The sequence below is a fragment of the Ambystoma mexicanum genome, chromosome 3p (genome assembly GCF_040938575.1).
Source record: "Ambystoma mexicanum isolate Mex_15411 chromosome 3p, UKY_AmexF1_1, whole genome shotgun sequence".
Lineage (NCBI taxonomy): Eukaryota > Metazoa > Chordata > Amphibia > Caudata > Ambystomatidae > Ambystoma > Ambystoma mexicanum.
Genome location: NC_090925.1, coordinates 811,123,931 through 811,149,974, shown reverse-complemented (window position 1 = coordinate 811,149,974; position 26,044 = coordinate 811,123,931). Strand labels below are relative to the sequence as shown.

At 46.2% G+C, this 26,044-nt stretch overlaps 1 protein-coding gene across 1 annotated transcript in view; it reads left to right on the top strand.

Annotated features, from left to right (window-relative positions):
- The window catches only part of LOC138580920 (serine protease 27-like), a 230,059-nt gene that overhangs the window by 174,946 nt on the left and 29,069 nt on the right, over window positions 1–26,044 (top strand). The window contains exon 3 of the mRNA XM_069651852.1: window positions 11,815–12,086. Coding sequence (XP_069507953.1) covers window positions 11,815–12,086 — 272 coding nt within the window. The remainder of the gene's footprint in view (window positions 1–11,814; window positions 12,087–26,044) is intronic.

The window sequence follows — 26,044 nt, the reverse complement described above, 5'->3', positions numbered from 1 at the left end:
ACCGGACCCTGTTGTGGTCATGCTGGTCCTGAACGTTCGGATTTCATCAAGGAAGAGACGCATATCTGCTTTGGTCGATGTTTCCTGGTCACTCCCCGGGATTAGGGAGGAATCTTGGGATTGAGAGGCAGACATGGCTGTTTGGACCCGCTAGAATTCTTGCAGCCTTTGAATGGTAGAAGGGTCGATCCCTCTCTACATATGTTTTGCGCTTTGGGCTTTTTTTCACAGAACTTGTGCCGTGTCTTCACTGGTGGCGTGGTAACTGACTAATGCGTTTTGATGTTCGTTGGTGTTTCTTTTCGGGATGCCTGGGTTGGCGCTCTACTGCACTGTGCTATTGCTAGAGTTTGGGGAGGAGGTGGAAGAGGTGAAGTCTGGTGTGCAGTATTCTGACACTTGTGGTGGTCAGTTTGAGAAGGCACCCGCAGGGCACCACCCCCCTGTCCATTGGCGTTTCTCAGGGCAAGTCAGTGGTTCCACTTTTTGGGGGTGGGTGGTCTGGTGATCGGCCCCTGCCCCGTGGAGGGCTCCTACGCCAGTTCTTGCGGCTTTCTTTTGGCTCTGCGGTCGGCTCTTGGCCCACTCTAACTGTGGAGCCGGGAGGGGAACTTGCCCCGGCCGTGTTCCCTGCCTTCTGAGCGCAACTTGTCTGCACTAGTCAGTATGCTGGGACACTTTGGTTTATCCAGAAGTGTTCAGCGCACCCAAGTGCAGTGGTGGCCTGGCGCAAGGGGGCAGGTAGGGGAGGAGGGATTTAGATTTTGATGTCCATTCCTTGTGGTGACCCCCCCAAGCTGCTGTGTATGGAGGGTTGTTGTCTTCTGTTTCCACACAGTTGTTTGTGGTGCGGTGCTTTGGGCCCGGTTTCACACCCCGCGGTACTGCCCCAGATCTGTGGAGTGCTGATTTGAGGCACCAGTTGGGATCTGTAATAGGGGGAGATCTGGCTCCTGCTTGCGCACCTCAGATGGCTGATGGGTAACGCGGCTCGTACATATGCCGTGGGTTGTCTCCCCTGTTTGCAGCGGGCTTATACGTGGTCTGGTCCCCCTGGCCTTGCAGGGCCCGACTGCACTTCCTTCTCAGAGGAGGGCAGGGGGATGGAGAGAGGGGGGGGACCACAGCGATCTGTATTGGCTCTGTCCCTCTTGTGCGGCTGCTCCGCCGGGTAGTGACTGGCAGGGCAGGGGTCTGTCCCTGTGCTCTGTGCCCCCCTCTCCCCACCTGCAGTCCCCTGGATTATTATTATGCAATGACCTCTCCTGGGGTGAGACCTGGTCAGTGCCCCCCACGGGCTGCCTCCCCGCTCCTAGACGGTCTCGGGTGGTGTTTGACGGGGCTCAGGGCTGCATTCTATGCCGTGCCTGGGCAGTGCTGTTGGCTCCTGTTGAGGTGCTGCTCCCTACTTGTATCACTGTTAGACCGTGAGTGCTTCAGCCGTTTTCGCTTTCTCATTTGACGGGGCCACACTTCTGGCAGCCGAGCCACCTCTGTTTCTGTAGCGGTACTGTGCAGCTTAGGAGATGGGACGGGTGAGCGGGCTTATATGCAGCCTGTACCTCGGACCGGAGGGCTCGACTGCACTGCTGCCCTATCCTTATCTGCTTATGTGGGGAGGCATTGGGAGAAAGGGGACCGCTAGCCCTTCCCAGTCCGTAGCTACTGGGTTCTGGGGCTGGCTGATGCTTTCACCTCTGGCTCATGCCACGGGCTGCGTATTGTGCCGTCCTGGAGCCCGGTCTTGGACTCAGGGTGTGGCATATCTTGTGGGCTGCTCCGTCTCCCATCCACTAGAATGCTGGCTAGCCGGTGCTTGCTGCTGGTTGCTCTAGTTGCTCTGCGGTCAGGGTTGCTCCACTCTGCTGTTTGGTTTCAGGCAGTCGAAGGGGGCCCGGGCACCCCTGGCGCTGTCCGGAAAGAACCGAATGTGGGGCAGCTCTCGCCTTGCTGCCTGCCTTTTGCTGGCCCGCGCTGTCAGCCTTAACTGCAGTGATGATGAGGCTGGCGCTTTCCTGGAGGGGGTGCCACTTCATGAGCTGCGTTTATGATGATTCCATATCTGATTTTCCTCGGAGGTCGTGCCGCTGGTCGCCATTGCCTTGCTCTCTGGTCCAGTGTTTTCGGGGAAGCTCACAGGCTGGGCAACCTAGTGTTCCCTGCTAATGTTCGAGGGTTCCAACGGAGCTCAATGCTCAGGCGGCCATTTTGCCTGCACCCCCTGGTGGTCTCTCGAGATTCATTTTGTTAATTCAACTGCTTTTTAAATGCGATACACTTGAATGAGGCCTTCTAGTTACTGTTCAGCACTGCGAATAACGTATAGTGGAACCATCCATTCTTTACTAGTTCATCTGCATATATGTATATATTGGCGCTTGACGCAATCTATTCACTATAAAGCATAAGGCTAGCTTTACAATTACTTTGCTGCTTGTGTTTCTTTCATCTGTACACATGTAAACTAACTTGAAATCTTCATCGTTTCTGTGGCATAAGCTTCTTCACCTTGAGCCGAAGATGGCACTTATCCTCTGTACTTTCTTGATGCCTTATAGAATATCTGCATTCTCTGGTCTCTGCATCTCTTCTATACACGTCAGCTCGACTCTGTGTGACGTCACCATTCATCTCTGTCGTTTATCTGCTCTGCTTCTTCAGGAATTTCATTTAAACAACTGTCATATTTCTTCATGTGCAGGCATAGCTTTCTGAATGGGAACCTTGCTTCCAGGATTCTCTTAGGTATTGGTAGTCTCACTGGTACTGCACAGAGCCCATATTCTGCTCTTTGTGATTCAACTGTTCCATGTATGTCTTGTATTTCGGTATAAAGTCTATAGGCAACATAGGTGATATAGGTGAAGTGGTTGAGGTGGGGGTACTTGGCTCCTCCTCTACAACTGTGCTAATTATATTGAATTTTATGATGATATACCCCATGTGAAGGAAAATGCCTTAGCAGGAGGGGAGATTCATTTTATTGATGGTTCTTCGAAATTTGATCAGACTAGTGGGGAAAGGCATTTGGGTGCCGCAATAGTGAGGCATAGATTAAATGTAGAATATGAAGTTGTAGGGAGTCTCACATTTCAGCGCAAGCAGCAGCGCAAGCAGCTCATTGTCATGCTCAAGAAATATGAAGGACAGGAAGTGACAGTCTACAGTGACTCCGCCAATTAACAAGGGGGGTCCTGGAAGTCCCTCTGCCAGACATTAGTCCTGGTTGCGAGAGACTTACCCAGAGTCTTTAGCTCACTATCTTTCACAGAGAAAAAATATCCTAAACATATCAGTCTTTGTCCTGCCCTGGGGCAGTCCAGCACCGAAATGCTAGGCAATTCTCCTCTGAACAAGAGTACCAACAGCATCCCCAGACACGTATTTCGGTCTGGTTGGACCTCATCAGTAGGGAGGAGCTGTGCCTCTCTACGAATAGTGAGCAAGGGGTCCACGTCTGGATTCCCCTAATAGCTTAGGGTGAGACCCAAAGTTACTTGCATATGCAAATTAACAAGGGGGGTCCTGGGAGTCCCTCTGCCAGACATTAGTCCTGGTTGCGAGAGACTTACCCAGAGTCTTTAGCTCACTATCTTTCACAGAGAAGAAATATCCTAAACATATCAGTCTTTGTCCTGCCCTGGGGCAGTCCAGCACCGAAATGCTAGGCAATTCTCCTCTGAACAAGAGTACCAACAGTATCCCCAGACACGTGTTTCGGTCTGGTTGGACCTCATCAGTAGGGAGGAGCTGTGCCTCTCTAAGAATAGTGAGCAAGGGGTCCACGTCTGGATTCCCGTAGTAACTTAGGGTGAGACCCAAAGTTACTTGCATATGCAAATTAACAAGGGGGGTCCTGGGAGTCCCTCTGCCAGACATTAGTCCTGGTTGCGAGAGACATACCGAGAGTCTTTAGATCACTATCTTTCACAGAGAAGAAATATCCTAACATATCAGTCTTTATCCTGCCCTGGGGCAGTCCAGCACCGAAATGCTAGGCAATTCTCCTCTGAACAAGAGTACCAACAGCATCCCCAGACACGGTGTTTCGGTCTGGTTGGACCTCATCAGTAGGGAGGAGCTGTGCCTCTCTAAGAATAGTGAGCAAGGAGTCCACGTCTGGATTCCCCAAGTAACTTAGGGAGGTCCTGCAGACAATCGATACCACCATGAAGGGATTCAATGCTATCAAGGAAGAGCTGAGGGCCATACGACTAATGACCTTGCAGAACAGATATGTCCTTGAGATGATCACAGCGATGGAAGGATGAGTTTGCGCCAAAATCGGGCCTTCATGTTGCATGTTCATACCTGCTCATAGTGACGAGAATGCGATCTTGACAGAGGCCAGAACTTTGTTAACAAACCTGCATAATAAAATGGAAGATGAGACAGAGGATATTGCAGATGACAGTTGGTTTGCCTCCATATTCTCATGGATTCCGCACTGGTTGGCAAATATATTCAAGATTCTTGGAGCAGAAGATCCCTGCCTATCTAAATCCTGCCACTCCCCATTTTAAAAAAAATAGAAGCCCCTCCACCCCCTATGGACAATCTGCATTCTAGAAAATGCATTTGAAATACCAACTACTTGACTTTCCCACATGTAAATCACTTGTAAAAAGGAAACTATATGCTCAACGTGTATGTTTGCTAAATTTCCTTCAATGATGTTCCTATTGCATTAATGTATTAAAGTGTACATTTATCATTTTCCACCCAACACACGGGATAGCGTGCGTTCCAATTCCAGCACATGGCTTCTTAACAAGGGTGCCTGACCAATCACGTGTACTGGTTGGGAAGGATTCCTTATTTGTCCACTCAATTGTCTCACAATATTAGTGCTTCTGGGAGTCAACAGCAACGATCCACTGATTATTTTCTCCCTGGTTTTGTCCCTCCGTGCATGTCTGTGCTCTCCAGGTTTGCCACAACATTACTGCTGGAATGTACCCGCTGTGCTGTGGGATAACTAGTGTTGATATCCCGTTCCTTCTGGGACTCAGTGCCATGCTTGATTTCTCCCGGTCCTTCTTCACATCTGTCACTAGTTTTAATCGTGCCTCCTCACACCATGCACCAGTATCGGGGGTCCGCACCAGTTAGAGTTGACTCCGGTGCACAACGGTGCAAGGCAGTGTACTCTGCCCACCACTGCACCAACGGAGATCGGCAGAAGTCTGAACCAGCCTGTTCCTCCCTCACCAATGCCAGACTATCTGGCACCCCGACAGTGTCGCTCCTCTTGCGCAAGAACAGAAGCACACTTTGCAGTCATTACACCCTGCTCCATGCAACCCGATTCCCTGGTGCCGTCCTCTGGAGTGGGGATCCTTGCTGCACGCCTCACCGCAGGTTCACTAGCAGAATCGCTTCAGGATGTGGCATAACTCCTGGTCCGATTGATGTGCTATCATCTCCGTTCAGGCTAGATCGAATCTAGCCACAGACCTGCTCATGGATTATGGTAGGATGCCCCCGACCTTCAGCGACTAGCAGCCATCTCACCTTGACGCAGTTCCCTTCCTTTGTTCTGCCCTCTGTCTCCCGGCGGCCGCCATCTTCTTCCTCCTCCTCTTATCGGGCGACCAACATCCGACAGCTTGTTTCCAGTTATGCCTCCATCATACAGTCCACAGATTATTCGTGTAGATGCACAACCATTTCATGTGCCTGGTTTATAATTTGTGTGCATGAACACACACTCTCTCCTGCGTTTCTGCATAGGATCAATCCACATCAGCAGGAGCTCTCGGGAACACGTCCTACTGCATGGCTACTTGGCCACGCCCCTCGTACATTTATCATTTTCAATGGACAATGTAAAGATGGGGAAATGGGTGACAGTTAATAACCCTTTGCCCTTATTATTGAGTAGATCAGCACTAGTAACAGAACTCTGCTTGGTGATTGTACCAAGGAATGACTTCAATGACATTACCCTTCTAGGCATGTGCAAGGTGAGATACCAATTAGCTTCTAGTCTGCAATTGGGCATTTCACAGAAAAGGAGTGAGGGATCTTCAATACAAACACCCTCTGGGCTCTATTCGATCAAATCTAAAATCTCCAGAAGCACCTACACCTCTGAAGTATTTATCAATTTCCCAGGATGTCTAGTCAATTTATATACCCCCTACTCCTCAGTACTTTCACAAATAAAAGAGCTGGCATTTAATCTATTGCCCTGTAAAGAATAGCTCCCCTCAGGTCTATTTTTTATATCTGAATTTTGTCTGTCTCACAGAGCAGTGGGCACTGGTTCAACTGCCCCTCTAGGACAAGTGGGCATCAGTCGGAAAGGTGGGCAGAGGGTCCCCCCACAGCATGATTTCTGCCTCTTTCTGTATTGGGGCCTGTCTCTGTCTTTTCCACTGAAGAAGCCCTGAGTGTTTATCTCCAGTTAGGCCTCACTTACAGTGTTCTGTTAATGATCCAAAATGGGTCCAAAGGAAAGCAATATATTCCATTCTCCTTTCTGTTGTTATCAATTCTCCTTTCTCTGCTTCTTCCTCACGATCAGCCAGCCAATCAGTGAGTGGGTGTCATCTCAGTGTCAGTTCATCATATTAGTCTCACTTAGGTGAACCAAATAATGTGATTTTCATCTCAAAATGAAAGATATTTAGCATGTTTCCTTCCGACAAGTTTATGCAAACATTATTTTTACATCTCAAAATGAAAGGCTCAGCAACACAGACACTAGGTTATATAAATCACTGGCTCGTGCCATTTCTGCGCATAGATTTCCACTTTCACCTAATTTCCATAATGAAGATAATGTAAAAAAAAAATGATATTCAAATTATTGCACTTTTCACCCTGAACATTTAAAAAATTGTCTCTATGGCCTTTCATTCAATAGTTGCACGCAAAAAAGTAATTCCCAATGTAAAATTCAACAGAATTTTTTTAAAATGTCTTCTATAAATAATATTAAGTGGCATCCCCAGTCCCTCTGGATGGCAAAAGAACATCTGATGTCCTATACTGTTAATCCCTTTGAGCTCAGGGCTCGGGGTATTCACGACTTTGAGAGGCCTGGTCGCCACAGCAAATGTTCTTTGAAGTTAGGTTGGCAGGGCCATTTACGGCTTCAATCACGCCTCCTGTGAATAATTCCAGGATCTGGCTACCCCTTATGTGAGACATCCCGTCTCCAAAGATTTGAAATTCCCTTCTCCTGGCTGTTGGGGATCAGATTATTTGAGAGGGGATTGATGCAAGAAGTCTATTTACTGTATTTTTAGGGTATTCGTGTATAGAACATGTGGCAGATGGAAGATGTAAATGGGCGGCCTTTGTTTTTATTACCTCTGCATGTCTCTGGGTACCAGGATCCATGCAAAATCATAACATTTTTTATTTTATACTGAGCTTCTAATGACAATGTTCACACTTTTCTTATGGGAAAGCAGGGGATTCATATCCTGTAGCTTGTTGGAAGGATAAAAGGTTACTTGGCACTTTAGGCCTAGCTTGGTCTCATTCTCAAAATGTTCTTTTTGAAGTAATCTTTGTTCCATGTTGTAATTGCCGACTAAAAGAGAACAACATCATTACTTATTCTTTGTCAACAAAGACCTGCCAAAGACTTTACATGTTTAAGTATCTGTAGGTTTCATTTTGCAAAGCTGTGTCTGAGTTCTGTAAAGGAAAGTATACACAGCGCAAGGCCCAAATTCGGTTTTGAATCTCCTCTGAAAGGCTGTGCTTTTCATCCCAGGTTGTATATTTTTCCATTTTAATGAAAGTTGCTGGATACCTTCTAGTAACTAAAAGGGCTTATTTTCTTGGCTTTATCAGTTACTTTCAAAATATACACCTATTATAGATGGGCTGCAAACATTGCACATTCGCTGCAAGTGCCATTTTTCTGATGCTTTTCGCAGGCTGCAGCTTATATGTATGTTTTAAAAGTGGCTATTTTTCTTTCTTTGCATCCTTTTCTTTGGTATAGATTTCCCAACAGGAGGAATGCTGAAGGTCCCTAAATAAAAATGCAAATATATTGATAAAATAAAGAACATATGCATTTAGAAATATTCTAGACCCTTTGTGCACAGAAAAGCTCCCTCCTGACTATCTTGCTTCAGAGCTGAAAGTAATAGAAGAATGTTTCATTTTTTGGGTACTGGTCACTGCGGTCCAGTCTGAAGACCCACCCAATGCAATGCTGCCCTTTCACTGCATTTGGTGAACAGCCATTTTATTGCATTTTTTACCTTGGATCCTTTACGTGGGTGCCGAGTCAGAGTTGAATTTATTTTAGTTTTGAAGGTAGTTGGTGTTTGGGGAAGCGGTGGGGAGATATTGAAGGGGGGTATCATGGGCTTGCCCCATAAAATATATCCACAAGATGTTCAGTACGAGTGTGGTGAGTTGGAATCCTGGACATTTTCCAGATTCAATCTGGAATGATTTACCACCAACAAGTGAACATAGCTGTGCTGCACATTTCTACATTTTCATGAAGGACAATTTTAAAGAGAAAGCAAATGTCTGATTGCGTCAAAACTCTTTTAGTGCCATGGAATTAGACTCATTCATGCTAGTTGATTAGACTGATGGCGTTGGGGGTAATTCACTTTTAACATGTTGTCCTTTGTCAATCACTTATTTCACCATTAGTGCCTATCGTGTAGAAACGAGGTTTGCCTCAATGATTCCTGCAAAGTACGGAAGCCTCCAGATCCATGGAGGTACCAGAAGGAGGCCAGGGGGGCAGTAAACATCTACCCACTTAGCATAGCTCCTGGGCAAGTCAGAGTGAGGTTTGACGCAGCTCTTAGTCTGCTAACCTACATAGTAAGGGTGGTGAAATGTGTGTCTGGGGTCTTCATATCTCAAGCAGCTGTTTCTCTGAAGCAAGCATTCTTGTCCCCCCTAACCCTAAGAACCCACTTAAGGTAAATGAGTAGAGTCTCCAGATTGTCCTCGTCCACATCTGGCAACTTCCAGAACGTTGGTGAAATGTGAGAGAGTGAGGGGGGGGGGGCAAGAGTGAGAGACAGGGTCTTACGGTGGCCATGGGAGAAACTGAAATGTGACCTGTCTGCATGAGGCTAGTGGTAGGAGGAAGGGTAGCAGCAAGACAGGGACACCAGGTTGTAAGGCCTTTTCCCAGTGTTTGTATGAAGCAGTCTTTTCCCGCTTATGTATCTGTACCCCAGATATACCCATCCTGTCGTTAAATATATGTATGTTGCTATGTACGTCCCCACTGTCCTGCTCACGTGCCTGGTCTCAGGCAGGCACGTGTACTGATATCTACCATTCACACCACTATGCTTACTCTCTTCTATACACCATCATTCAACTAGAACACAGCTATACCATGATAAATTCGGCCTACCTGTTCTCATACGAACACGACCCCACGAACACCTTGTCACCCTAATAAAACACAGCTAGCTGAGCACATTCCGGCTAGTTTAGGCGTTCCTCAGGCCTAACGCAGCCAGAACCCAGTCTAGGTGTCCACCCACCAGACTGAACACATCCAACTGATTTCACCAGCACCACACATATTGCTATAAAGCAGCCATCATCCATCAACCACACCAGCTGCACACAAAGCCGGTGCACCCACGCACCATACGACACTCCTTCTCTCTACTGACTTGAACTACGGTTTCTGAGGGCGTTCAACCTACCAGCGCTTTGAAGTCATACCATTGATACATACAGTGCTATATAAATGGCAAGTAACATAACATAACATGACTTCTATCGGATTATGATGATGTTCATGCTTTTTTCATGGTTTGCTAAGGCCTGTTGTGATCTGCTAGATGTGGCTTCAGGTATCGCTGACCATTGAGATCTCTGACTGCTCCCCGCACAACCCTGCTCAAATTCTACATCCCAGCACAAAATACCCATACCAGAAATGGCACCCATGCATGGCAATTGAACACCACCCAAGCAGACATTACACATCAGACGACAACACTTCAACAACTAATTTACATACCACACTCCGAGGCATCGTATCTTAGCATTGCAGGAACACATGGCTTCTCTTTGAAGGCAAATGTCTCTATGCTCTTGACACAGGACACCTTGAAGATGATCCCAATTCAGAGTTCAGGTTACTTCCAGTGTGCACGCATCAACACAACAACAAAACTATCTTGCATTTGCCCCTCTGTCCCCACTATCCACACCCACGACCATATATCTTTCAGATCTGCCAGTGCATGGAGATCGCAGGATAGCACAGGGGCAAAACGCTGGTCTTGGAAGCAAGATCATGCAGAGCAACAGAGGTTTGAATCCTGGATCCACCAAACTCAGGTACTATTAGGCGTGTTATAAAAAAAAATGTAAATAAAAAATTAAAATCTCGAGATCATGCAAAGGCAGAGCCTGGTATAAGTTCCCGTAACATAACATTAAAAAATATAGACGATAACAGGTGTTTGTTAGTGTAACATGAGAGCTTAAATAGCAGGTGGTTTATATGATAGATTTAAGAGTGTTTTTCAATGCATTTCCTTCTGTAGGTTCCCTGCAATTGACAAATGGGAATGGTAAAGATTGCATGGAATTTTGTATGGGGTGTAAGCTCAAGAAACACTGGGCCTCATTACACGGACGACGGTAAGGGTTTACCGATACCGGTAAGGGCACCGGTACCGGTAAACCCTTACCACCTTACTATGAGGTCCCTTTGCGGGTAGGTACTTTAACGCCTGCTATCTAGCAGGCGTTAAAAACCAACCCGCAAAGGGACCAGGGTGCTAATTACGGTACCGCAATTTGCGGCACCATAATTAGCGCCTTCCCCATTCCCATCATGCCCTATGGGGCAAAAATGGGAATGGGGAAGGGCAATGGGGGAAGGGGGAATTACCGCCCCGCCAACCTTGGAATAGGGCAGTAATTCCCCTTTCCACCAAGGCGGTGCCGGTATTTTACCGGCATGGACCAAGGTGCTAATAGCACCTTGGTCCTCCGCCTACCGTGTAATGAAGACCACTGTATATGTGGAAATGTGTTGAAAGGGAGTGGAGCATCGGTAGACTTGAATAGGAGAAAGTTGTAATTGCATTGCTCTGCTTAGTCGTTACCACCCTTGAGGCACAGGTGAATACTGGTTCTGACCATAGCTCCAGATGAGCATCTATGTAAGCATTGTTGTTCCATGCCTGCCACTTGAGAACTGTCCAGTTCCCCCGCTTGTACATCACACACTGGGCTTCATTCACTGTGTCCTGGATGTGCCTGCGGTACAGCCAACTAACGCATGTACAATTACTGCCAGCTTACCCCCTGGGAACAAGAGCGGAGACCTTACAGATTCCGAGGTGGCATTAGTCCCTATAATGGAGTCCCATAGGACTCTTTCGGGGTTTGGAGGATTTGCTGGTGGTAATTACTGGTGGTAGTTCAGCCAGAGGTAATTCCTAATTTTTTCTGAAGTAAAGTGGAGGAAAGACCTCCAGTCAACTGCTGCAGTATTTCCCTCCACGTCTCAGAATAAAAGTGCAAGTAATTCTGTTGCTCTACCTATGCACTGCCAAACTTGATATGAAACCCACTGTACTTTACCAACGGGCTATCTAGTCTTAGCAACAACACACCACTGATACTAAGAGTGGGCGGTTTCACTCATGTGAGAGCCCCGCTCCCATGGATAAAACATGTTCCCTTCCCTAGTCTGGCCTTCACAGGCATTATTTTATCCCAAAATGTCCCCTACTTTATGCCAGTTATCCTCAATTCTCCACCTGGGAGCGTTGCATCTCTTGCTACAATATACATTTCTCATAAACTTTTTGTTTCTTTGATTTGCTTTCCCAGTTATTACCACTACTCAAACTATCGTGTGTCCCTGGGTGAACATGACCTCGCCAGTTACAACCCCAACGTTTCTTCTGTCGCCATAAGGCAGGTGTTCATCAACTCCATCTACTCCGGGGAAGGGAGCAGCGGGGACATCGCGCTGATAGAGCTCAGCACCCCAGTGACCTACACGCCCTTCATCCTTCCCGTCTGCCTCCCCAGTGCCTCGGTCCAGTTCCCGACTGGCATGGAGTGCTGGGTCACCGGCTGGGGGGACATTGAATTCGGAAGTAAGTGAGGGCCGAACAAAGCATTCTTGAAGTCATGTCTTTTACTGCAAATGTTTTCCCCGGGTGGCTGCTACATTGTGCTTGTTCTGTGTGATTTCCACTGTGCTTTGTGTTTGTTCCTCTCATAGAATGCTAGTGGTGGTTGCTTTTAAGGGTATACATCTGTTGGATCTCCAGCTAAAATGTGTTGGACCCATGACAAGTATGTTCCTCATTAGGTAGGCAAGAGGTTCCAGAACAGTATGTGTTCTTTAGACCAAGCATTCCAAATGCTATATTAAAGGAATAGTTCACTCTAACAGTTTATTGTCCCAAAAGATGGGCAAAAATCAGCAAACAAGGCTCAAAGTGTTTACATGGGAGCATCGATTTTGTCATTTCATGCAACTTCCTCTGTTCATGTTAAGCTCTGCCTTGGCAGCACTAATCAAGCAGCAACAGCCCCTTAGTGGGAGCCTTTGCTTACTGCAGTCAGTGCAGAGCTGAACAGGGCCATTTTAAGCACGTTTTGGGCCCTGGGCACAGGCATCTTTGGGGCCCCCCTCCACCAAACCAAAGCATTTAAGGGATCAAGAATACTGGTCGTGCCCCCCTACCCCACCCGTCGCGCTCACATCCTATAGGTTGATATGCTGTCTCGCAGTATAATAAGCACGTTTACTCCTTTAAGTGCCCTCGCCCTCTTCATTCTTGCTCTAATCAGAAGGAATGATAAACAAGTAGCATTTGAAGACCAACATTAGCCGTCTACAAAGGGGTTATTGTTCTAGTACATACAGGATACGTTTTATTGATAACATCCATGAAGGTAGATGTAGTATTAATGCAGAACTGTATGTAAAATGTACATGTAACCCATAATAGACAGAGAACTCACATTAGCTGCCCCACAGAATGCAAAAGTGCTCATGCATGGATAGGGACCACCAATTGGAAGGAGAATGCTACACCGTAGCATGGATAGTGGAGGCAGATTAGAAGCTACCAGGAAGGTGTCTTTATCCAGACAGACTGAGATTAGAAGGGGGATCTGGTTTTCAAATAGTGTTGCCATTAGATATCAAAGGAACAAATGCCTGCAGTGTGCGATAAGGCTTTTATAAAGATCATACCATGAGAAGGAAATCACTCTGAAGGGCTGACCAATTTTGAAAGGTTTAGGGACTGGCAATATTAAGAGGTTAGGCAATACAAGAATACATGAGATGCCCAGGAACACATATTGGTTAAGGAGTGAAGCGGTGAAGCTAGGATTTGTGCCAACTCTGCAATTTCTGCATTTCAAAACTTTCTTTTCCAGTTCTAACCATGAACTAAAACAATCTAATTTTATATAGAAACAGACTTGGTAAGTACACAAATTACATTACCAAAACTGACCATTTTTAAAGAAAATATTATAGAAGGGTCTTATGCAAAATGGGAATGATTCTAGCTTCATTCTCTCCATCATCAAAGGAAGTATATAAGAACCGGCATACCAATCGATGTGATTTCACAAATTTAATCTGGGTTTGTCTTTTGTATTTTAAAGCTTTGAATACTTCCAAAACAATGGCTTGTGACATTTTCATTCAGAAACGTGCATAAAAACTTTTTCACTTTTACCAAAAAGCAAACCGCTTTTTGCGTCAAACAAGCAGACCTTAAAATATGCTTGCTTGAGGCCTGCAACATATGGTCCACTCTCTTCTGTCTACCAACCCTTCCACCCAAATGGCCTACATAAAAAGAAAGATCAAGTAATGGGCTAAGCGATACCAGCAGCATGTCAGAAAGCAAACCTCACAGCACAGTAATGTAAGATATATTAGATGATTTGACCAGGATCACAGATCATCTGCTGGCAAATCCAGGATACAAACATGAACACTGTCGTTCCATAGTCTTGAATTTGGATACTTATTCACCTCTTGGACTAATAGTTTATGCCATCGTTGGAGGTGATTGCCTAGGCTTTACAAACCCCATCTGTACAAACCAATTTCTAGACCTTCACCATATGGATGATGTTAGTTTTTATAGCAACCCCTATCTGGTACAGGAACATTGCTGATAATAGCAGATGTTGTTCTGCAAAACCAACTACATATGCAGGCAGTTTTATAAACTTCAGACATAGGAAAGGCTCAGCCAGCCCTGCTGGAATGGGATATTCTAATTTTGCATATGAACACATATCTCTGCAATGGGTGCTTCACGCACTGAGCGAACTTCTGAACCATTTTGACACTCAATTTATCAATGTACCAATTTATTGCCTATTGCACATGATCAACATAATTCCCACAGGAAGGAAAGAATGCTACAGAGTTGTGCCATAAGGAACACACAAACTATGTATACCACAGTGAACGCAGAAAGCAATACATTATGAATTGATCAAAGCAGAATGCACTTGCCAAAACAGAATGGCAATGGGTTTAGAGCCTCAGCAGCACCCCGTAAAATATTCTGACGTGTGCTATTTAAGACTGGTGAACAATGCAATCTTACTTCTTCAGATCAGCTAGCCTTGTGGGGCCCCCTTCAAGGTGGGGGCCCTGGGCAAGTGCCCCTTTTGCCCTGCAAAAAACGTCTCTGGAGCTGAACATGGAGGAGGCTGCATTCACTTTCATTTTATGTTTTCGGTGCACCCCAAGCCCATGGAAGCACAGAAAATGTAAAATGAAAGGCATGGTGCAATTATAAATACTTCGCCGGAAGCCGGCAGAGTTTTCATAATTGCTGCCACTTTCTTTTCTAGTTTCTCGTGCGGGAAACTAGAAAAGAAAGTCGCAGCAACTATGAAACCTCTGCCGGATGCTGGCGAAGTATTCATAATTGCCTGCACTTGCCTACAAGCAAAGGCGCAGAAATTATAAATACAACGTTGTTGTATTTATGATTTCCGTGGTTAGAAAACCACAAAAATCAGAAATACAATGTTGTTTTAATGATTGCGGTGCTTCAGCTTTGAGTCTCGTGGGCTCCCCCATGTCGGGGGAGTCCAGGAGACTCAAAGCGAAAGCTGCCGCAGTCATAAATACAATGCGGTTGTATTTATAAATGCTGCGGTTTTCTTTTCTCCGCTTCCAGAGGAGCCTGGGAAAATTAGAAAAGAAAACTGCAGCATTTATGAATACAATAACGTTATATTTATGTTTGCGGTGGCTTCAGCTTTGAGTCTGCTGGGCTCCCCCGACTGGGGAGCCCAGGAGACTAAAATCTAAAGCCACTGCAAACATAAATATATTTTACGTTTTCGGTGCTAAAAGAAATAAGCACTTACCTGCATGCAGCCTTCCTGCCTGCATTCTCTGCTCTCCTGCAATAATGAAGCAAAAGACACCCAGTGGTAGCTTTTGTTTATTACAGCTGGCTGGCTTTTGCTTCATCAGTGCCGCAAGGGCAGAGCTTAACAGAAGCAAAGGAGGCTAATCCATTTCACAAAATGGATGCCTCCTAGTGCTTGAAATGTGTGACTTTGAGCCTCATTTGCTCAAAAGTTTACATAAGAACTTTCTTAAAAAATATTTTTTATATATATTTTTGATCATGGCCCATCTTTTGAGCCAATACAATTTTAGCGTGAACTATCCCTTTAAGCATTCCTATGACCAGAGCACGGGATGGGTCCAAATGATCAGATCTAAGATATGCACACATGTGATCGCAACATGTACCTAGAGCAGGTGTTTGCAGTGAATTAGCTCATCAGCCTTTTTTGTAAACAATGCCAAAAGAGCATAACAAGTGATATGCTTTACATATATGCATTGTTTACTGAATAAACAAAAAGCAATGGCATTGTGACTAAGGATGTATTCTAACCTGATCCCAAGATCTGTTGCAGTGTGAGGGTCAGATTCACTAAATCTTCTTCCCCATAGCCAGTGGAGTCCCCTTGCCCAGGGAGAGCGGATACATCTCCCCATAATGAGGGGAGTCCCCCTCTGCCATCATCTAGCCCTCTCGTTGACACATGGCAGAATTTTTTCACAACTTCTATGGCTCTTGTAAAATCCAGCCTGGGAGCAGGTGGAAGCCACAGGATCCACGGGTGGAAAGATACAGTGGAACTATTCATGATTGCAAGTCCTGTCGAGGAACAACCTCATCAGTAATTAGGAAAAGCAATGTGCAGCTTAAGCTCATTGACTTCCACATACCCAGAGGCTTGAGAGAGCAAAAATGCAAAGAAATGAGAGACGGCCGCAAGGACATGCAGAAATGCGGAAGGAGGTTGGGGCTTCTGCTTGATCCTAAAATGGTGTCTCTGCCTTAAAGCAACAGAGCTATGAGCGGGACATTTAAGTGAGACTGATCACTTAATTACACACAAAACCTAATCAGAATGATTACCCACCAGCCCTCACCCTGGAATAACAACTGCCAAACTAGCTTACAGGGAAATTAGATCACACAAATCCAAATGGAAGACTGAGGGGAAATCAGTCCAAGGGCAAGAAGGGTGGAGGTAGGAGCAGTGGCCATTGGGAGTAGTCAGTGGAGAGATCTGAAGGTCCTATAGCTGAATGGTTGGCGGAGAAAGCATGATGGCCTAAGAGAGTAGAGATGACTAGGTGAGCTAAATTGCCTCATACAGCTCAACGGCTGTAGAGGAGTGAGGGACACAAGAGAGCTGAATAGCTGAAGAGAACGTAATAGGCAAAGAAAGCTGAATAACCGAAGAGAAATGGATGACCCTTAGAGCTGAATGGCCTATTAGAGCTGAGTGATCTAGGGCAACTGAGTGGAACTGAACGACTCAAGAAAGATGACAGGCCCGAGAGAGCCGAGAGGCCCAAAAGGGCTGAATTGTCCCAACTAGCCGAATGGTTCTAGACAGCTCAATAGCCTAAGAGAGCTTAGCGGCCCAAGATATTAGTTTCCCAAGAGAGCTGAGTGGCCTAGGGGTGCTAAATGACCCAAGGAAGATGGAAGACACAATAATGCTGAGTGGCTCAAGAGTCTTGAGTGGCCAAGACAACTGACAGGTCTAAGAGAGTTGAATAGACAGAGAGAGCTGAGTGGCTGAGTAGAGCTGAGAACATTGTGAGAGGCAGGAAGCTGCATAGTATTGAGCGAGCTGAGAAACCTGAGAAAACGGAGTAGCTTGAGAAAACTGAAAGAATGGAGTAGCTTGAGAAGCCTGAAAGAACGGAGTAGCTTGAGAAACCTGAGAGAACAGAGTATCTTGAGAAGCCTGAGATAGTGGAGAAGCTTATATAGCTGAGATACCAGATGGTGACAATCGTCATGGGATAAAAAATATGAAAGGAATGAGCGTGCAAGCCCAATAGGGAACCAAGGGTACGAAGCGGTCAAAGAGATCTGTGAGAAGAGAAACCTCCCCCTCAGAGCAACCCAACCAGACGGTGGCTCAGCTTGTAGAGATAGTCAGCTAGGAACCTTATTCTTGAAACAGTTCAGAAGGGTACACTGGGCACTATACCCCTGGGAGAGCCTGGGCACCAAATGCCCAAGAGATTCAAAGAAAGCATAGAGGGCTGGGCACTATATCTCTGAGACGGCCAAGCATAGTGACGAGGGCACCATATTCCTAAAGCAGTAAAGCACAGCGCACAAGGTACTGTACGCACAAGCTTCTGTTTCGGCTTCAAGAAGCAGGCTGGGTGCTATGTTCCTGAGACTGTGCTAAGGTGACAAGACATGCTCTGGGCGCTATATTCCAATGAAGCATACCAGGCGCTACAATCCGGGAACCAGACTGTGCAATTAAAAAGAGAACTAGAGAGAGACAAATGTCCTTATCAGATAAGAAGAACCTGACACATTATAGTTTGTCCTTTCTCTACATCTTTTGTTTAGGTCGTTTGTAGAATGTAACATCATCGCCTTTGTAGAGAAACTTCTAGAGCCAATTTACATTACCCGTCCAGACAATAATAAAGTCTTTAAAGCATATATCAGTATATCAGGTGTCATTAAACTAAAACAATTAAGGCAATGTCACATGGGACAGCAGTGACCAAGTAGGATGCCAAGATCACATGGTTTTATTGCACTAGGTTTATTTGGGGAAAAAAATAAAGAACTGTCAGGATGATCTCCTTCGGGGACATGTTTCTCCCGCCTATGTAGGTGGCCTGGCCCCTCACCCTCTGGTGTTAAATTTCCATTCCTCATAGTTCCTGAGAGGTTGCTCGAGCTCCCCACTTTTGGTATTCCAGGGACTAACGGGGTTCCCAACCCCTCTGGTCCCTCCAGTCTTTAGACTTCCCAGCAGGATTTGCCACCTCTTTCTTCTCTGGTATTGTGGCTAAGGGATTCCCTGAACTCTCTCCTTCCGTTGGTGTCTAGGTGTAGGCTTTTTGAGGTCTTGAACCCCTGAACTAATGCTGTTTCAAGACCTCCTGAGAATGCAGGTCAGTGGTCATGGTCGGCAAGGAGATATAGAGATGGGTCATACTCTCTGCCCTGGACAAATTACTCCCCCACTATTTAGGCCTGCCCAGGGCTCTCTCGGCCCTGTGGAATCTGCCTTTTCTAGCCAGGCCCTAGTCTTCCTCACTCTCTCTCTTCATTCATGAAAATCTCTGCTTCCTCCTCACTACTTCTGTACCTCTCTTCTTTGATGTTACCATAGCCTCCCTTTTATTCCCACACATGGGTGCCCAGCCAGTCCTATCCCCTTCTTGGCTAAATCTCTCTCCGCCTATCACTTTTAACGACCAATCATTAACTCCAGATCTACCCATCGACTTTCTGTACCCTCTCTTGCAATGTTACTGTTACGTAGCAGCTCCCAGCCTTCTTAGGTTGACTTGCCAGGTTTATTGCATGCTTCTTAGGTGTCTTTACAGGCAGTCAATCAGGTTACTTTTAGGTTACATAAAGGACATTAAAAGACACTGGCAGCCCATCACCCAGGCCTCTGCTGACCAACTGACCAGGTTAGAACATCTACCCATGCATTCCATCACTCAGGCATAAACACTCCACATGACATCACAACATTCCTTCTGCAAAGCCAATCCATACACAACACATCTCCTCCCCTTACATTGCACATCACACACAGCAAAATGTTACACAACACATCTCCCCTCTTCCGACAACAGCGCAAGACATTACACAACACATCTCCACACACACCAACATAAGCCATTCACACCGACTCGCATCATCAGGGCTAGCACACAACACGTGCTCTGACACTCTACCACTCACCTCATACCCAATGCACTGGCAAGGCACACCAGGACCAACAACCAATATCACTGTCACACTTCGGACCCTGATGAGTTTGGAAAGAGTCATAGAAGCGCACACAGTACAGCTAAACACAGCCGCACCACATGTGCAGAGACAAAAAATCTAATTATTTGTGGTAAATAAAGCACAAAGTCGGGGTAGTGTTTGACCATGCAATGCCTAATACCACAGAAATGTCCATACCAAAGTCGCGGGCGCTACCACCCGTACACAGATACCCCTACACCTACTGGGGGCGCTACCACCCAGATACCAAACCAATCACCTTGCATGACTAACTTCAGTCACACCCCGACAATTGGTGGCGCTACCACCTCACACAGCCATACGTGGAATAACCATGCATAACCTATTATAGTCACGCCCCGACGGAACTGGTGGCGCTACCACCAGTAACACACATACATTGTTTAACCATGCGCGACTCATCACAATCACGCCCACACCAAACTGGAGGCACTACCCCCAGATACCATACCAAGTGGCACTACCTCTCAAATACCCTTGTGGCATACCCATCCACATCCATACTGTTTGTTAGGCTGAAGGCGTTACCCCCAGCAACCACATTGAGAGGTAAGATGTGCTGTCCTGGCACTCACACCATCAGCAACCATACTTATAAATTTCATATAAGCTTCACCCAAAACCAAAAACATGGGAGGCACTACCCCCTCAATCACCAGACAACCATATCAACACCCATACAAGGGATACTTGAAGGCGCTACCCTCAAAATGACTAAACTGCCCGGATCCATACAGATCTTCCATACCCTACTCCATACATCACATATTACACAATATGTAGTTCACATTGCAATATTTTCAACATTAGTATGGATGCATTTCTTAAAAGACACTATATATGTCATGAAGCCCAAACCAAATCCATTCCTAAAAGTCCATGTCGCTATTTAGCGACCTAAATGCTGAAAATCCTCAAAAAGTTACTTCTAGTCTCTGAAACATTAGATGCCATGAACTGACCCAAATCTAATCCTAAAAGTCCATGTTGTCAACTAAAAGTCCATGTTGTCATGGGACAACGTAAATGCTGAAAATCCTCAAAGAAGTCAAAAACTAAACATTCGGGAAACCCATTCTTCCATACTCATTTTGGACCATACCATATACTTTACTCCATACTAAATGTCCATGTCGCTTGCTGCGACTCTAAACTGCAAATCCTCAAGAGTGTTAAATCTAAAACACACTCATCACATCCAAACCATACCCACCCATACTTAAAAACAAAACACCAGATACCAGCCTGAAATCCATCTATATGCATCAAAGTAAATGAAACACAGATAAGCACCTAAGCAAAATACACGCTAGGATGCTCCACATAGTACATTTTCCTTCAATCCATAGAGCAAGCAACTTCAACCATTTTACCCGAGTCCTTAGCTCCATTACTTAAAGCATACATAGTTTTACCCAAATCCAGGCTCCATGGATCTGTCCCACGCCGTACCATGTCCAAACACCTCCATTGTGCAGATGGGTCCACAATGCTGCCAAACTGCACAGCTTTTACCAACTTCCATTACGTATTCCGATCCCCTGCATTAGTACTCATTGCAGGTTTGTCCAACCACTCCAATCCTTTGACCACCAGACCTTCTATGTACCGCTGTCTTCCCATATGGGACCCAGCTCAAACTCTCCAATGCACAGATGGGACAGTCTCCCCTAGTTGAAAGTGCAGTAATGACATGCACATAAGCCCAGCTATGATGTTAGACTTCAGTGCACATAACCAGAGCAGCAGTTTGTATTGCACATCACACACAGCAGTTATTCTCCAGACCATCAGACTCCTCTCTCCTGCACAGGAGACTTGCTTCACCTGCCATGCAATTCATGCCCAGCATCCCAGCGCTATGCATCTTCCATTAATTGGCACCCCAAAACTGGAAAGAGGACTCCATAAAGATGTCCCTGGATAATAATAATCCGGCTAATAACCAATCCGTTGTTCCCTCTCCTGCTGATGGAAAAAACTCCCCTTTCTTCAACTTAAGAGTTGGCTTCCCTTTTTCAGCCCTGCAGTACCTTGCCACCCTGGATGATGGGCCTTACATCATTTGGGGGCAGTGTTGTCCTCTTCTTCCTTCCTGCACCCCCTGCAGCAGGGCACCAGCTTTACATCTGTTTCACGCGTAGATTCTCCTTTTAAAAGACCAACTTGTCGCCATTGTTACGAAGCAGCTCCCAGCCTTCTTAGGTTGACTTGCCAGGTTTATTACATGCTTCTTAGGTATCTTTACAGGCAGTCAATCAGGTTACTTTTAGGTTACATAAAGGACATTAAAAGACACTGGCAGCCCATCACACAGGCCTCTGCTGACCAACTGACCAGGTTAGAACATCTACCCATGCATTCCATCACTCAGGCATAAACACTCCACATGACATCACAACATTCCTTCTGCAAAGCCAAGCCATACACAACAGTTACCAGTGTCTTTGTTACCACCACCTCTTTCTCCAATCCCAATGTTACCTCCTTCTTCTGTTCTACCTCTGGTCATACCACCTCCTTCCTCACCTCCTTCAACTCTTCCCTCCTGCTCCATTCAAGATGTTATCACCTTCTTGCTCAGCTCCACTCCCGAAGTCATCTTCTCTTCCCTCATCCCTCCAGCACTCACCGGCTCTTCCCGTTCCACTCCTGGCATGATTGCTTCTTTTCTCACTCTTTCTGCTCCATATACCTCCCCCTACTCTCCTCTGCCACCAATGTTCAAGTCTCCTCCACCACTGCCACCTTCTCCTTGTCTTCTGCAGCTTTCCAGCCTTCATCTTCTACAACCCACACTGTCAGACAGGCTTGTCTGGCTTTTACACTTTACTCACTCCTCACTTTGGGTAGAACTTCCGCTAGGATAAGTTAGATGTGGCGGCGGGGGTAGAGACCTAAGCTATATGTGATGGAGCCGCCATCTTGGATTTTAGTCATGTCCTTTATAGCCTCCTTGGGTTTTCTGGGAGTAGTTGTTTCTGCTGCCTGTGGTTTCCTGTGGGTGAGTTAAGTTGTGAACACATGCTGGGTAAGGTTTTTATTCTGTCAGATTCAAGTTATATGATGCGTGAGTGGAGAATGTTGGTACATTTGTTCTGCAACGTCGGCATTTATTGCTGAACACTGCAGAAGTTGGAGCACCCTTTTAAGCGCCCGAATGCAAACAGAAATGACTGTCCCTTCAGGGCTACCACAATCATTGCGGGTGCTGCAGGAGTCGAAGTATGGTCCCCTTCTGGTTGTCCGCTGAGCTGGCAGTGGTGGCCGTGTAGCTCTTTCTTTTCTTATCTAACTGTGTGGCAGCCATTCTCCTTAAGGCGAAGTTGCCTGCTTTCATGGTGAGACTCTGGGATTGGCTGCTGTGGGCTGCGGGCTCTTTCTCCTCAGGAGGAGTATGTTTCCTAATCCTGACACCTTTTGGGACTAATGTAGTGATCAGGGGTGCGTCCCTATACCACCTGTGACCGCAACATCCACTGCTTCGGGTGGCACCCAGCCTCCTGAGTGACTGCCCTGGTGGTTCTCAGAGCCAGGCTGTGGACTTTGTCACTGTGCCAAAAATAAGTGCCAGGGCTCTAATACTTTCTAGCATGCCCGTGACATATCAAGACAGGCAGCTCCCCACCCATTGTTGCCTCCAACCACGGCTGCTCCCCTCCATGTTAACATATAAGGGGTTAAAGCTGCAACTCCCACCGGCTCTTTGGAGTTGACCAGTGTATTGACTATGACTAGCATTCCCGTTATGTCTTGATATGAGACAAATGTATAAGTGTATTTTTAAACACAATCCTGGTAAACATTTTGTTCTGATTCTATAGAAGATTCTTGTATGACTGACAGTAAAATAATAACATTGCCAGAAAAGCACATCATAATCAATCTGAGTCTAAGGCAATAAGTGCTGGTGCACAGAAATAAGTGCCAGGGCTCAGAAATAAGTGCTGGTGCTCAGAAATAAGTGCCAGGGCTCAGAAATAAGTGCCGGTGCTCAGAAATAAGTGCCAGAGCTCAGAAATAAGTGCTGGTGACGAGAAATAAGTGCCTGGGCTGAGCCCTGGCAAACACCCCCATGCATTATGCACGGCTCCTGATGACATTTGAGAACGATGTCTAGGCCGCTCTACATTGGAACTGACTTCCCGGGCTTCTATGCCTGACTCACAATCTGGTGCTGTTTAAGAAACAAATCAAACAAACCTGTTTAACCTCAACCCCAGGGTAAACTCGGTACCCCCTTGCCTACTCTGCCTGATCACCCACCCCACCGTAACTCTTGACCCTGTTTGTCCTTTATATGCAATCTGAGGCCCATGGGCATGTGGTGCTTTATAAATGTAAAAATAAATAAATAAAACATTTGGGCAGAAATCCCAACCTGACTTGGAGCAAAGGTGTCAGCCTGACCTATGCCTAGGGAGGTTTGGGAGAGTTTTCTGGCACAGCAGATTAAAAAATAAGGGGTCAAATTATGCATGTTACAGTACAATTTTTATAAAGATCACATAAAACAGCGCAGCATTTGCAAACAATTCTGATCTGTGACAAATGAGGTATTGCAGTACTTTATCAGCTGGGTTAAAAACAGTGCCTCGTAAGTGGTCTTTGCAACACATCATGTTTTTGGTCCAATCAGGTGAATAATTGAAAAACTGGACGCACTGCAGATAGATATTTGTGCCACATCACTGAAGCAGTGCCTGGTACATTGTGCCACTACCACAAAAGGGACAGTTTCCATCATAAATCACGTACAGTAGAAAATACACCAGGTTTTCATGTGCTAGTCGGTATAATTGGGTTGCTGCTCATATAACCCCTCTGCAAAGACCTCTCCTCTTCGCTCCTCTACCGCTAACTCCCTCAGCTGGGCGTAGATCTCTGTCTTTGGCTGGGGTCTCCCCCTGGAACAGCCTGCCTGCCACTCTAAAACTTGAGGAGAACCATCTCCAGTTCCGGAAGCACCTCAAGACCTTCCTCTTTGCTTCTGCCTTCACCCGCCCCCCCCCCTCTCCCCTGCTGATCTGTTCTCTCCTGGCACCGTGCACCTGGGCCCAGGTACCTGCTCACCCTGCCACCCTCCCTCACTGCCTCCGGGCTACCCCTTGCACTGGGGTCTGCATCTGTACCCATACAATACCCCCCTTTTCTTCCTGCACTTATCTGACCTACCCTGTCTGCTGCCTTAAACTCAGCACTTGCCACTTGCTGGCTGCACTACTGCTTTTATTTTTTATTTATTTATTATTATTTACTCTGTTCTCCTTTTGCTCCGCACTTTCCACTTTTCCCCTCTTCCTTGCACTTTTCCCCTCCCTCTCTCCCATGCACTCGCGCATTCTCAATGTCACTGGGCCTTGTTCTCCCCTGTTCCCCTCCCTTGCCCTGTCGCACTCTGAAACACTTGTGTATGAGCGCAATAGAATTAAAATATCAATTCAATTCCAAATATACTGTGGTGCTCCTAATTAAACTAGAATTCGGTTCAATACGCCAGCTTGGCAGTGTCCACATTGTCTGGGCAATCTCCACATTTCCCAGACAGTTTCAAGCAGCCACACCAAAATACATATTACTTTGCCAGGTTCGGCAGTGGCACTCTAATTTTTCTCCAGCTACACAGTGGCGCGACAAAAATGTGCCGCTAGGTTCACATTGCCATAAAAAAAACGTATCTCGGTTTCAGTGGTGGTAAGCTGTATTTCCCAGCTAGGCTCCTTGCCATGCTGGGTTCCAGTGTGCACCTATTGTCACCAGAAAATTCCTTGCATGCAAGCACATTGATATGCTAGTTTTCCAAATTCTCCCAGAAAACAACTGTGCCAGGTTCACAATAATCACAGAAGATTGCAATGACAGCTTTTCCCCCCAAGTACGCACTTTGTGTGTAAGTCTGTAAATTGCCTCTCGAAAAGTGTTGTGCCCTCTTAAACCGTGCCATAAGAACCTCCCTTCAGGTAAGCACATTGTTATTCTTGATTCCTCTTTGCCCCTTGAAATGACCGTGCTCCAAACTAATGACAACAGTGCCATTCATTTATTTGTTGGTTTCTTATAACACACTTAATACGCTTCTGAGTGCGGATTCGGGATTCGAACCTCTGGTGCTCTGCCTGGACTTGCTTCCAAGACCAGCACGTTGCCCCTGTGGTATCCTCCGTTCACGTGTCATCCTTGTTTCGCTTTATTGAAGTACATTGTCATGTTTGTTTCTACATTACTTCAAGAAAAGGAACATGCCAGGCTGCCATTATGCTCTGAAAATTGCCATGCTGTTGTCAACAGTGCTAGTCTAGTTTTCCGCCAATGCTAGTCCAGTTTTCCCCCAATGTTAGTCCAGTTTTCCCCCAATGCTAGTCCAGTTTTCCCCCAATGTTAGTCCAGTTTTCCGCCAATGCTAGTCCAGTTTTCCCCTAATGTTAGTCCAGTTTTCCCCCACTCAAGCACATTTTTATGCTGGTATCTACATTGAGCCGAACGAGTAGGAGGAAAGAAGGAGGAGATTAATAAATGAACCCTTTTAGAGGACCAGTTAAAGAGGAAGAACGCGAGAGAAGGAGCAGATGAATGGTGGAAGATAGGAAATTGGGGAGGGTCATCAGAGGTGTTGAGGCATGCAGGATGCTGAGGAGGCACTGTATGAGTGAGCAGTATAAGGGTAGTTGGGGCATGAGCAGTAACCCCCCCCCCACCTCCCACAACTCCAA